This window comes from Siniperca chuatsi, linkage group LG17, assembly GCF_020085105.1.
Source record: "Siniperca chuatsi isolate FFG_IHB_CAS linkage group LG17, ASM2008510v1, whole genome shotgun sequence".
NCBI lineage: Eukaryota > Metazoa > Chordata > Actinopteri > Centrarchiformes > Sinipercidae > Siniperca > Siniperca chuatsi.
Window position 1 is genome coordinate 18,969,820 of NC_058058.1, and position 12,722 is coordinate 18,982,541.

The 12,722-nt window shown below is 40.4% G+C and overlaps 1 protein-coding gene across 17 annotated transcripts in view; it reads left to right on the plus strand.

Annotated features, from left to right (window-relative positions):
- adgrb2 (adhesion G protein-coupled receptor B2) overlaps positions 1-12,722 on the plus strand; it is a 221,784-nt gene that overhangs the window by 131,274 nt on the left and 77,788 nt on the right. For all 17 annotated transcript variants that reach the window (XM_044172461.1, XM_044172465.1, XM_044172462.1 and 14 more), the window contains 3 exons: positions 824-911; positions 1,881-1,983; positions 6,743-6,786. In XM_044172461.1, the coding sequence (XP_044028396.1) occupies positions 824-911; positions 1,881-1,983; positions 6,743-6,786 (235 nt within the window). The remainder of the gene's footprint in view (positions 1-823; positions 912-1,880; positions 1,984-6,742; positions 6,787-12,722) is intronic.

A 12,722-nucleotide genomic window follows, 5' to 3' on the forward strand; every position in this document is an offset into this window, starting at 1 on the left:
TGTCTTAAGAGAATGTGGACACTTTGACTTTATTGAAATTATTTTAATTGTTTTAATTAAGTTAAGTGCATGTTAGAGCAATGGACTTGGTATTAGATCCAGCAGACCAATAGGTGAGCTTCCATCTACACAAAGTGTGAAACCAGTATCTTGTACGTGAATTTGTGGTATTTTTTCAACTCAGAAGCATAATAAGAGTGTTGAATATGTAGCTGTCATCTCAGGCTTCTGGAAGGTGCTGCAATTAACAAACTTTTCTTTGTTTGATGTAGTCAACAGAGCATTTGTCAGCGACAGCTTAGGGGTAAATGTAAATTAAGCTGAAATTGCAGGTTGATGAGACAGGTGAAATCTGTGCTTGTTTGCTTCACCAACAAATACATGTTGCATTTAGTTTAGTTATATTAAATTACCCAGTCATCACTGCAGGTTAGCTCAAATCAATCACACATACTAACACTCCAGCCTATATTTAAACATCAAACCTCTACCTTTCTTTATCTTCCCAATCGACATCTGAATCAGCTATATTCTTGTTAATAATTTAAATATTCATTTGCTACAATGACCCATTTACCTGCCACAAGAGTTTGAGTTCGTATATTTGTTTTTTGTTTTAATAAAATGAAAATATGAATTAGTTTCCATACGTCTTCAGCTGTACTTTTTGTCCAGAAAATGGCTTTAGCAACTGTTGGATACAAGGGCTATACAAAATAAATTAATTGATGGATAGATGGATTTATATTTGATTTTGAAAGTGTTTAGGCAAACCATGGCATCTATTTGGGCTGATCTGATTGCAAAACTGTCTCTGTTTCAGAGACAGAGATGGACTCAGAGACTACAATGTACTATGTCATCGGAGCCATCTTGTACAGGACGCTGGGCATCATCTTACCTGCACCAAAGTGAGTACTTCTCATGTGATCCACTGCCTAATTATTCTTCATTTTTCAAACATTCACCATCTACTCCTTTCCCTGTCCTTTGTTTTACCTTTCTGCATTTCTTTTTTTAATACTTTCTCAAACAACTTTTCTTCTCTTTTGTATTTGCTTTTTTTAAAAATGTTTTATTAGTTTCCATTCTCACTACCTTTCTATTTCTGTGTCCTTTCTTCTTTCGCTTCTTCTCTCTATCTAATTCTAACCTTCAATTCACCATCTGTCTTCTGTCTTATAGTGTCTCTGTTGCCTCTCTCCTCTGTTTGTGTCTGCCTAGTTATCAGACAAATGTCTTGGATCTCCAAAAAAGTACATTTCCCTAGATGTTTTTCCCTTTCTTTTGCATTCTCAATGTATTTTTGGAAGTGTACAGTGGGCTTCGAATGGGTGCAGGCCTAATAGGTCCTGAAACTTGTATAGAACTTGCAACAATAGAAGTTAGGAGAAATCAGGAGGTTGTCAAAAGGCCACTGTGATATGGTGTTTGTGCTGGCCCTGGGCCCTTTTATTCAGGTCAGTGCTCTTGGTTGTGGATGAGCTGGATCTTTTAAAACCCTTTTCTCCCTGTAGCTCTGCTGAATGCTAATAGGTCCAGTGTTCTTTTTTACCTTAGGCGCAGGCTCTGGCTTTCTCCCTTTCTCATTAGTTTTTTATTTATATGTTTGTTATGTATTTATTTTTGCAAACACACCCAAAAACCATCAAAAGCACGCCAGGGCATTGGGAGTGTATGTCTGTTTCTGAGTGTGTTTGGATGTATGCATGTGTCTGTGTGTATGACAAACGGCAAAAGAAAGCAACTCACCAGCATATTCCACTTTTCTTTCTCGTCATTGTTCAAAATCAGAGAGACAGTTTAAGCCCATCTTGAATGTGCTGTACAATTCTTACAATATAACACTCAGTTGTGTGTGATTGTGCGTATCCTTGCAGTCCCCCTGCGGTGATCAACTCAAAGATCCTGACAGTGACAGTACGGCCAGAACCGCAACCCAGCGAGCCCATGGTGGTGGTGGAGCTGTCACTGCTTATCAACGTAAGTTTCTTTTTTTAAGTTTGTAATTTTCCCCAGCTATTAGAGCCGCACTGTTTTTTTTGTGTTTTCATGCAATGTAAAACACTGTCCATGTTGTGTAGATCCCTGAGTCTCCATCATCTAGATCATACTCTTTCATTTCCATCATCTAAACTTTCCCAACCACTCTAGGGTTTCGTTCTGACCACCAGAAAACCACTTATTTTCCTAGTTATATCAAAGAGTGTTACATGCAACAAAAATGGAAATTATTCCATATGAGGCACTTTTAAATGCAAGGGCTTGCATTTTTTATTATATCCTTATATATTGAGCAAAGCTTTGGTCCAAGAAAATACATTTGTTTAAGGCTTTAAAGGATTTCTTTCCTCCCAGCTGACCCATGTTTCCTGAGTTCAGATGAAAGAGAATGTGCTGCATGCTATAAAGCGCCACAGTGCTCGGTGAATTGCCTGAATAAATGCAGACCTTTTTGACTTCCTTATATCGCAGTGTCTCCTGGTACCTATTCAGTTTATATTACAGTGGAGTGTGTTATTATAAATGACTCGTGGGGTGTCTTCTGTGAAAAGGACTAAGTGCAAGTTTAATGAGAGGCCCTCTTCACGACCTCAATAAGATGTGGGTTTCATTAGCCATTCTTCTGTGTAAAGGTGGGCACAGTTTTGAAAATAATGTTGAATATTTAATGGTCCTCTCTAGACAACACAAACACACACACACACACACACACACACACACACACACACACACACACACACACATATATACACACATACTAAAATCTTCCAATGAAATCAGTCTCTTGCTGTGTCAACCAGGACCGGAGGGTCAAAATGATTGCAAAGTGTTTCATTATAAAGACTTTGTATTCATTCTCCATCCCCCGCCACTCCATCTCCCTGCTTTAAACCACTGATTCATTACTTAATTATGGCATTTCCTTTATATGCCTCTATCTTTTATTTTCCTATTATTCTGCTTTTTAACACTTTTGGCAAAGCAGATGTACTGCAGGTTGCACACCCTCCATCTAAAGGATGATGTCTTAATGCTGATCCTAGCATGCTGCTCTGGACTACTAACCGGAGGCTCCTCCTGGGACAGACACTGCACGCAGTACAGCACAGGACAGTGTGTGGAGGGCAGATACACATATGCATACCTTCAACCAATGTTTGAGAGACCATTTTATCCTGCTTAAAGGTCTTCTCAAGCTATTTAGTATTGCACTTCCCTAAATTTTGGAGATTCATAAGAGATTTTAAAAGGGATGGTGAAAATTGATCCTGATTTTCCGTCCCTTCGTATGGGTCAAGCACCAGAAACGCTCAATCTTACATTTCCCCTAAAGCAACTGAATAGTATCTTTCATTAGACCCTTCCTGCCTGGCATTTACCAGGCAGGAAGGGTCTTCTTTAAAACCCCATGCCCCAGTTTATAACGCAGGCTTTCTGTTAAATATTTGAAGTCTCAAGTCCAGAGAAGAAGTTCAGCTGCAGCATAACTACCCTCAAGAGGAATAATATTTGGTTGACTGAAGTGATGTAGAAAATTAATTAGAACTACATGGATAAATTAATCTCTGCCATATAACAAAAATTACATGACATTGCAGAAGATACAAGTGTTTAGCATAATATGAATTTGGTTTCATTTGAAATGCAACTTGCGCTCATGGTCTTATAGCCACATATATCCATTATTGTTACTTGAAATTAATCTGGGTTTTAGCAACTCCTAAGAGCAAAGTAAAAGGAAAAAAAAGGTTATAACCAAAATTGTTTGTATTTTTAGTATCGCAGTGAAATGCCAGTAAGATTAAATCAGTTTTTCAACATTTTGTGAAATACACTTATAGCTAAGCTGCTTCTGACTGTAGTTTCTTATTTAATGTATAAACAGGAGAGACATTCTCTTCTAACTCTAGGAGAGAATGCAAATAAGCGTATTTCCCAAAAATGTAGAACTATACCTTCAAAACACTATTGAAGTTTTTTGTTAAGATATAACCAAACTACACTGCAAAAGGAAAGTTAAACTAGTTTGATTACATTCGGTGAACCTACTTACCGGAACTACCCAACAACAATGTACATGCATACAGAATAATTTTACTTCAAAAGCAGTGTTAATCTTTGTGCATCATCAGCTTGACCTGAACTTTATTAGGTAGAAAATGTTGAGCTTCTATATGGGTACCAGAGGAGGCAAGGAAGTGAAAGGGAGTCTCCTGTCATGGTCTTCAGTTTCAATAGGTGTCGACCTTGGCCGGTGTAGAAACACCTAGCTGTGGCAACAGTTGCTTCTGGCTTCACTCTCAAAGGGGGGTGTAGGGGTCTCCGTGCTCCCCACATATTTCCCTGGTGTCAAAGTGTGTGCGTGTCTTTAATGGTGAGTAAGAAGCAGGAGGCCGGAGTGCTCTGTATCCTTACAGTAGACCGGATGCCCAGTGTTGCCCCCTCCAGCAGCTATCCTTCAGCTATCCTTCAGCTTGCCTTTTCAATTAGAAAAGGCAGCTCTGGTTAGCTTTACGAACATCAGCCATAAGCCTTTCTGGTAATTTCACTGTAATCTAGTTTTCTTTCATCAGTCAAAAAGCATCATCCAGGTTGCTCCATTTAATTTTCTATATCTATAATCTTTGATATGAAGTGGAATGTTTTTAAGAGTCCCTGAACCAGTGTTGCCTTGTTCTGTTCTTCTATAGTAGCTCATTTTATCAGATTAGTTTACCATATTCACAGCCAATATGCATGAAGAATTTTATCACTAAATGGCTACCGCATGTGGTTGTGAATATCTTAACGAAAATGGCTGTTCCTTTTGAGAGAAAAAAGAAGACAGAGCTGTTAAAGTAGACGCCATTATTACCGTCCATAAATGCGGCTGTTAGAAGCAGACACACGTTGCTTCCTTTCAGAGGCATCAGTCGAGAAGACGCTGTCATTATGCAACATATCAGAGCTAAAGAGAAGGCAGACATTGTGGGAGTACACGGGTGTCACTCCCACTGTAGCGTACAGTCAGGCGCGATGCCCACTGATTGATAGTTGAATGCTAAGCGAGCCCGCCACGCTAATGCACGCCCAGGGACATCTAATGTCGGTGACGGCGGCGGTCTGCGTGTGAGGCAGAACAAAGTACTGTCATCCATCAATCTGTGTTGCCTAGGCTCTGATCCTGTGTTTATAAATGTTGCATCATCCCGTCCTCTCAAGTCCAGCCATGCAGAGACCCCAGGATTCACTGATTCATGGGAGATCAGTTATGAACTGAAGGAGGGATGACCTTCCCTTTAGAGAGATAAATCCTCATAGTGCAGACTCGAATGTGCATCACCTCCTTCTCTCCCTTTTTGCTCATTTAAAACACTGTTGATATTCAGAAAACATTCAGTTTGCTCATCACTCAAAAAGTATTTTTTCCAACTTTTTCTCAGGCTGTAGTCAGTCTACGTACAGTGGACATCATCCTTTCTGTAATGAACAGAACAGTGTGGCTGTGGAATTACTGCTATAATCCCCTTTACCATAGGGGGGAGCTCAAAGGCAAAGTGCTTAATACAGGACTCAGGAAGGACCAACAGACAAGTATAGAGAGGGATCTATTTTCCTCTGCATCAGCCCAGTGGAAGAATGGTATGTGGGTACCTGATGTAGTTACACATACAGTCTTACTCCAAAGGACCCAGAGCGCATTGGCCAGTTGTTTATCTCAGACTGGATTGTACTCATCTTGAGCTCAAAGACACCAGTTTGAAACTTTTAATGCTTTTGATTCAGGAATGCATGTAAGAACAGAATATTTAATCCAGACCAGACGCCTACAGAGTTTACCTAAAACAAATCACAATCCAATCCTAACCAAATGAGGCATGCAGGTTGAAAGGGCACAGCGATTCTTTAAAAGCAATAAATACAGATGATCACCGGTGGAACAAGTTGTGATGAGTCAGTTAAATATATTGATCTTGTGATTGATTAACTGATTAGTCATAGCGAACCTCCACTCGCCACCACATGTGACTGAGCTTTGATTACCAGATGATTCACTTGCCTTTCGAGCCCCAGCGATTGGCTTTTGGCTCCAACGAGTCAATGGATTATGAGTGAGATGATAGCAAATCACCAGCGTTTAGACCGTCATGAGGGGTTGCGTGACTTTATTTTTTGCTCTTTTTAACTTGTTTTTAATCAATTCCTAGAATGCATTTGAGGATGTTCAGAGATAAGAGAAGTACCAGAATTTAGGAAGTACTTTGCTTGACTATGGTGAGCCTCTACACACTCTATTGTTAATTGCAATAAGTACTTGTTATACTTAAGTACATTTTACTGCTTCATAGTTATTTACTTTTACTTTACTACTTCCCACCGTGGTTGTACTTAAGTAAAGAATTCAAATGCTTTTCCACTTCTGGATGTTTATGACCCCAACTTGCTGTGTATTATTGTCCATGAAATGGCTTTTCTTTTTTGTCTCTTAACTCTCTCAATTCATTGCTCACCTTCTCTCTTTTTGCAGCAGCAGCTATTTGCTGCTCTGTTCTCTGACAATGACTCTTTCTCCCTCCCTCCCTCCCACCGTCTGTCTCAATCCTTCTCTTTCATTGTCTGTTTACCTCTCTCCATCGCCCATGCAGCATCACTCTTTCTCCTCTGGCAATGAGCTATTCTGTCTTCTCTCTGCCTGCCTCTCTCACTCATCCTCTTGACTGGCAATAACAGCTTATCTCCCCCCCCCCCTATCTTGCAGGGTACATCGGATCCTCAGTGCGTTGTCTGGGACTATGGCAACCCGTAAGTTACTCTAAATGATTCTGACACTCGTGAGTGCGTACTTTACAGTACATGCATGTCTCTGTCAGTGTGTGTATGTGTTTGTGTGTGTTGATGTTTATCTTGTGTGTGCTCGTGCCCAGTCAGATTAATTTTATTAATGAACTGAAAAAGTCTAATGAAGTTCCCTGTGTTAGTGTTAATTAAATTAGTCAGTGAGAACAAACACCATTCTCTCTGTGTTGCTAAGAATTGAAAAGTAACATCACTCAGCACGCCACAGTGGAGCAAGTTTTTCTTTGTTGCAGTCCTCTTCACCTTTACTCACACCGTGTTAGAGGTTTAATTTGCAATTCTGTATTCCACTATGGACATTTGGTTTAACTCGAACGATCCAGTTTTATGCAATCAGTGACCTGAAGCCTTAGTTTCTACCAAATGGGTTTTCTCTTGTTTGTCTATGCAGGCCACGGACTCTTTGACTTTGTTGGCTTTGTATAGCGGACCATCGAGTGAATTACATAACTGTACTACATAATGTAAAGCAGCACAATTGATCATGCTGTTTTAACCATTAACCCACATAGTGATTACTGTTTTTGTCAATAACAAAGTCAAACTTGTTCAGAACCATTAAACCAGGGTTTGTTTCCAGGTCATGGTCTCCTGCACTTTTACTATCACAAGCCACTATCTTTGAACGGCCCATATCTAAGAGATTCAACCCAGTCTCCTGCAAAATACAGCAATATACCACTAATTTTAGAGTAAATGTAATTTTTGTCTGAATAACGTTCATTGGCATTTTTGGTCGGCATTGGAGGTAGCACAGGGCATGTTAGGTTTAGGCCTCTAAGCCACTTGGTTATGGTTAGGAAAAGATCATGGTTTTGGTTAAATATTACAAAACTTAACACGTCCTGTCACTTGCTTCAAGTCAGCATTGACCTTTTCAATTTTCAACCAGGACCATAACCAAGTGCTTTGAGTTGCTTAAATATTACCATATAAATGTTAGCAGGAAAGGATATTGCTGAGACAGCAAATTAAATATATTGACTGTGAGTGATTTGCAGTTACGTTCAATAAAGGTTTGCTTGTCATTTAGAGCATGACAGTTAATTTTTGGTCTTGGAAACAGCAGTTGACAAAACAATCTCCACTCAAGATCTACTTACAGTAAGCATTTGTTCTGGAGCTTTTGAGCAGATCACATGGTCTTCGTCAGCAGATGAAACTTGCTCAGTTGTCATGGAAGTGTAGATGTTATTGATTATTCTGAGCACATTTAGGATCTCTCCATGACAACTGAGCAAACCTCACCTGGTGATGAAGACTGCATAATACGGTTACTTGCTTCAGAAGAATTGAGGAAATGGACCTTGAGTGGAGATTGATTTGTCAAGTGTTTCATTATTACGTTGATTAAAAATGCCATCCTGGGGGCATTACTTTTCCTACAAAATGTGTTTGCTAATACAGAGTAGTTGTGTATGAACATAATTTTTAAGATATAGATTTGACAGATGAATCTTGGACAGAGCAAATGGATTTTATAAGAAGTGAATTTGACATGGGGCCATCACAGTAGACCTGCTTGTCTATTGTGACAACAAGATGGATGACAGAAAAATTCTGGTCAGCTCAGCTTCCCCCTCGAGATCACATTAGTTTCTAGAGGAGTACTCTCCAGTGACCAAAGCACACAATGGGACTGCAGGTTCACACGGAGCGGATAAGACATTGTAACTTATCAAACTACCCCTCTCAATCAAGGTAGGAGAGGAACAAAGCTCTGCAAAGTCAATTAACTAGCCGGCAGATTATAGCTGCAATCAAATTAAATTTGCAGACATTACACAGGCAGAGAGCCAAACAGAATATAAAGTGGCAAGGTGGAGGCGATGTCTATCAACCAAACATACTCAAACTGGGAGGCATGTGGAAAAAATCCAAATGTGTTTACCAGGGATTAGGTAATGTGTTTGCAGACACACACGGAAAGAAGCACACACAGATGCTTAGAAGCGTTCACAAACACACACACTGACCAGGACCTACGCTAATGTGATGTACACTGGAATGCAAGGATTGAAAGGAGCCAGCGACAAAACAAGAATGTTCCAGCTATAATAACTGAAGCTATCTTAACCAGCCAGGAGCATCGTTGAGTGAAGGATTTGTCTATTTTTGACACTCAAATCAATTGACAAGGATAGGCTATCCGTGATCTCCATGGGTTGTTTACATTTTGAGCTAATGCACAGACTTGACCGTTTCAGTTTAAACTGCCTTAAGTCATCACAACATGCTATGTAGGTGCACAGATGCTGTTAGGAGGAGGTGTGAGGCTGTAAAGCTCAGCCAACTGGTGTGCTTCAATCAAAAAAAGCCAAGAATTAGTAGAAAAATCTGATGGTCACATATGGAATTTATCATCTATACATTATGTACATCAAAGGTACAAACACACATATAAGGACAGAAAAGGACACCTGCACAGGGACCAAAGTAGCATGTATATATACACTGGCGGGAGTGTGCTGTTGAAATGGGCAGCGAACATGTTGTACAAAGCAGCCGTTTGTTTGCTGGAGGATATTGCCTCTCTCAACTTGGCTGTCTCTCTAACTGAGCCACAGGCTTTGAGGATGAGCAGGAGGCAGACAAGAGGTGGAGAATGTATAGATAGCAATGCGGAGGGAGGGCACGGCAGCAGCTGAACCAGACAGCAGGCGAAAAGTTCAGCTCAGAGATGGAAAAATAACGTTGCCATTTATGACCTGTATATATATATATATATTTAGTGCACCCACAGTCAAAAAAACAGATTATATACTGTATGTGTATCTTTCCCCCTTGATTGTTATAATGCGCACATGAGTAATGTACACTTACTTGGAGATTAGGGATCACATAGCGGTTCAGATCTCTAAAGCCTACTGTCATCCCCATCACAATTATCTGTGTGCATGTTTTCCAGCAGTGGTGGTCTATTTAGAAATCTGCAAGCAATTTCAGTGGTAGCTCTCTCCCATTTGCGCTCTCTCAGCTGGCTAAGTTGGCCAACAGTTTGTGGCACTCACAGTTCATCTCAGTATTTATGTGTGAGTGTTTATTTATTTATTTTGCCCCTAACAGGCCCATATGTCGGCACCATCTGCCCACCCAAATCGTTGCGCTGCGCTATCCCTCCCAGTCTTCCCCCATGTGCCTGTCTCCTCATCCTACTCTCATTGATTTGCCTTGCTGGCTCAAATAGATACTGTTATATTTAGCTTTCATAAAAGTTTGGCAAGGTTTGAAACTGGGAGCACAGGTTAGTGGAAGCAATTTTTGTCTAACTTCAATCTTCACTGGGTTATTTCTCCAAAGTCTCTCTCTTTCATTGTTCTGCTGTCGCTCACTAACTCTCTCTCTCTCTTCCATGTGAAATGATGATGGGTGTTCAGCTTCTCTTGGCTATGTGGTCACTGACCTTGCCTCTGGCATCTCCGTGCTTTAACCCTCACTCTACCTCGATATGGAAAATCTGGCAATCTGAAACCCCATTGACAAACACACACTCACTGTACAGTGGAGCACTTACCTTATGTGTGCTGCGTTATAGATTACTGTGGCTCCAGTAGATTGTATATGTGCCACTCTCTCTTGAGATGTACCATACTGATTCTACACCTGCGTTTTCAATCAGAACAAACTGCCTTTTTGCTGGCATCTATAGAATATACCTTGCACTACTTATTTATTTATGCATCATTCACACATTTTATATTTCATTTCTAATAAGCGTAGAAGCAATATACTGTCATACAAATGACAAAAGCTCAAACAGCTATGCATTATAGGTGGGAAACTGAGCATTCTCATTTTAAAACGTGCTTAAAAAATATGACCCAGTAGTTAGAGATACATGTAATATACACTAGATGGATGGATGGCAGTAAGTTTGTGAAGGGTTGAGGGTCACTTAATCCTATTTCTAATCCCCAGAGGTCTTCAGCTTGATCGGGGATCAGGGGTAAAAGACCTAGGCACCCTACCCTACCCCCACCGGCCATCACTGCCATAGAGTAATAATGGCCTGGTGTGCAGCACAAGTAGCTCTAACATCCTCAGTCTGACACGGTAGATTGAGGCTTGCTTTGGGCTCAGACTGATCTGGCACCGCTATCAGTTTTGGCACTGGCAGGTCTCAACCTTAAATGAAGGAAAAAGTCAAAGGCATATTCTGCACACTGCCAAGAACTAGCTGGACACAAATCTCGCCAAAATATAATCACATTTTATTTTACAAAAAGGCATAGCGGCAAGTTCTGACCTTAGCCAAGTGTATGACACCTTTTTCATTCATATTGGCAGTGTCATGGCCCTTTATATGCCATCTATTACTCTCATGTATAACAAACAAGCAAGTAAATGATTGAAGAGAACAAAATACATACAGTAAATGCAGTTTATTGTTTGTCTCTCTTGGATACTAAACACTGTTCCTTGTTTTAAGATGCCTTACATTAAAAGAATACTGTCGTACTCACAATGGACAGTTTTTAAAATAGGATCAAAGTTGACACAGCGGAACCAGAGATATCATCTTTTTTATTCCTTGTCAAAACCTGGCGCCTACATTATCCACAATGCAACTTGGCCACCGACAGTTCGGTCTGAGATTTGGGTGTGTTATGTTTATAGCAGCTAATGTGGCTGCGAGCCGCTAGCCTCAAGCAGAGATGAGGAGCGGGCTACAGAGGTCTGGTAACCTCATTTCTCCCAGATTTGTTTCATTTTCAAACTTGTAGTCTTCAGCCCTAACTGACACTGACTCAAGTGATGTCACTTGTGGCAATTTATCAGATTATGTGGCTCCTTCTGGAGCCACAAAAGGCTTTTAACAACTTTATTCACATATGTATTAGTACTCCCCAAAACCTATAAACAGACTTTGATGTGTAAAATTGGGGCCCTTTAACAGGTAGTGCATCTAAAGTATGAATGTCTTCATTATTATTTGACCTTGCTCAGCATTTATACATTTACAGTCAAATTTACAGTATAGATAGAGTGTGGCGCAGTGTCTCAGTGGTTAGCACAGTCACCTCACAACAAGAAGCTCCTGAGAAAACTCTAATTTACGTCAACTCACCATAGAAAATGGATGGATAATACGATGAATTTGATGCTATACAGACAGTGTTATCCCTGAGGAGACAGCATAAAGTTCAGTCTTAAAATAGCCCTCCATATCTTTACATCTAACATATTACAGCATGTAGCAGATAATACAGTGCCTATCACAGTAACATTGTACAAGGGATCTGCCTTATTCTGCTTTTTTTCAATGCTTTTTTTCAAGGCAGCTTCTGAACGTCTGTGGATGTTTTATTAAAAATAGGTTTTTGAAACTGAAGAAGACCAACAGATGTGCTAAAATATATATTTTGTCAGTGTATACCTTTGTCATAGATGTGTCGGAAAAAAAAGTTGATTGGCTTTTCTTTCACCCCATCTAAGATTGAAATGCCTTGTATTAATTTACCACTTTACAAAATGTCCTCTTTTGCATATTTCCTCATCTCTCCCCATTGTCACAGACATACACTTATGCAGGAGCACACATACACTAACACACTTAACTGTGTAACCACCGGGAGTAGGGGGTGGAGGGCTGATAGGGCTTGCTCCACTTTTCCATCTGACAGAGCAGAAGGGATCAAGACTGTGTCAAACAGTGAGTCAGTGCGGCAAGAGGGAGTCGGCCAGTAGGGCTTATGTGGGCTCTTCCTCCATTGGGCGTTACAGACGTGGACAGGCTCTCAGCTCATTTCCCCAGCTATCACAACAGTCCTTAGAGAGTGCGTTAACATGGCAGCTTCAATTCTCAGTGTGTAATGCTCGGGTTCTTGTTGAGGACAGTTGGCTTCAGGGTACTTTTGATGGCTTTAAGTGGCTGTTACATG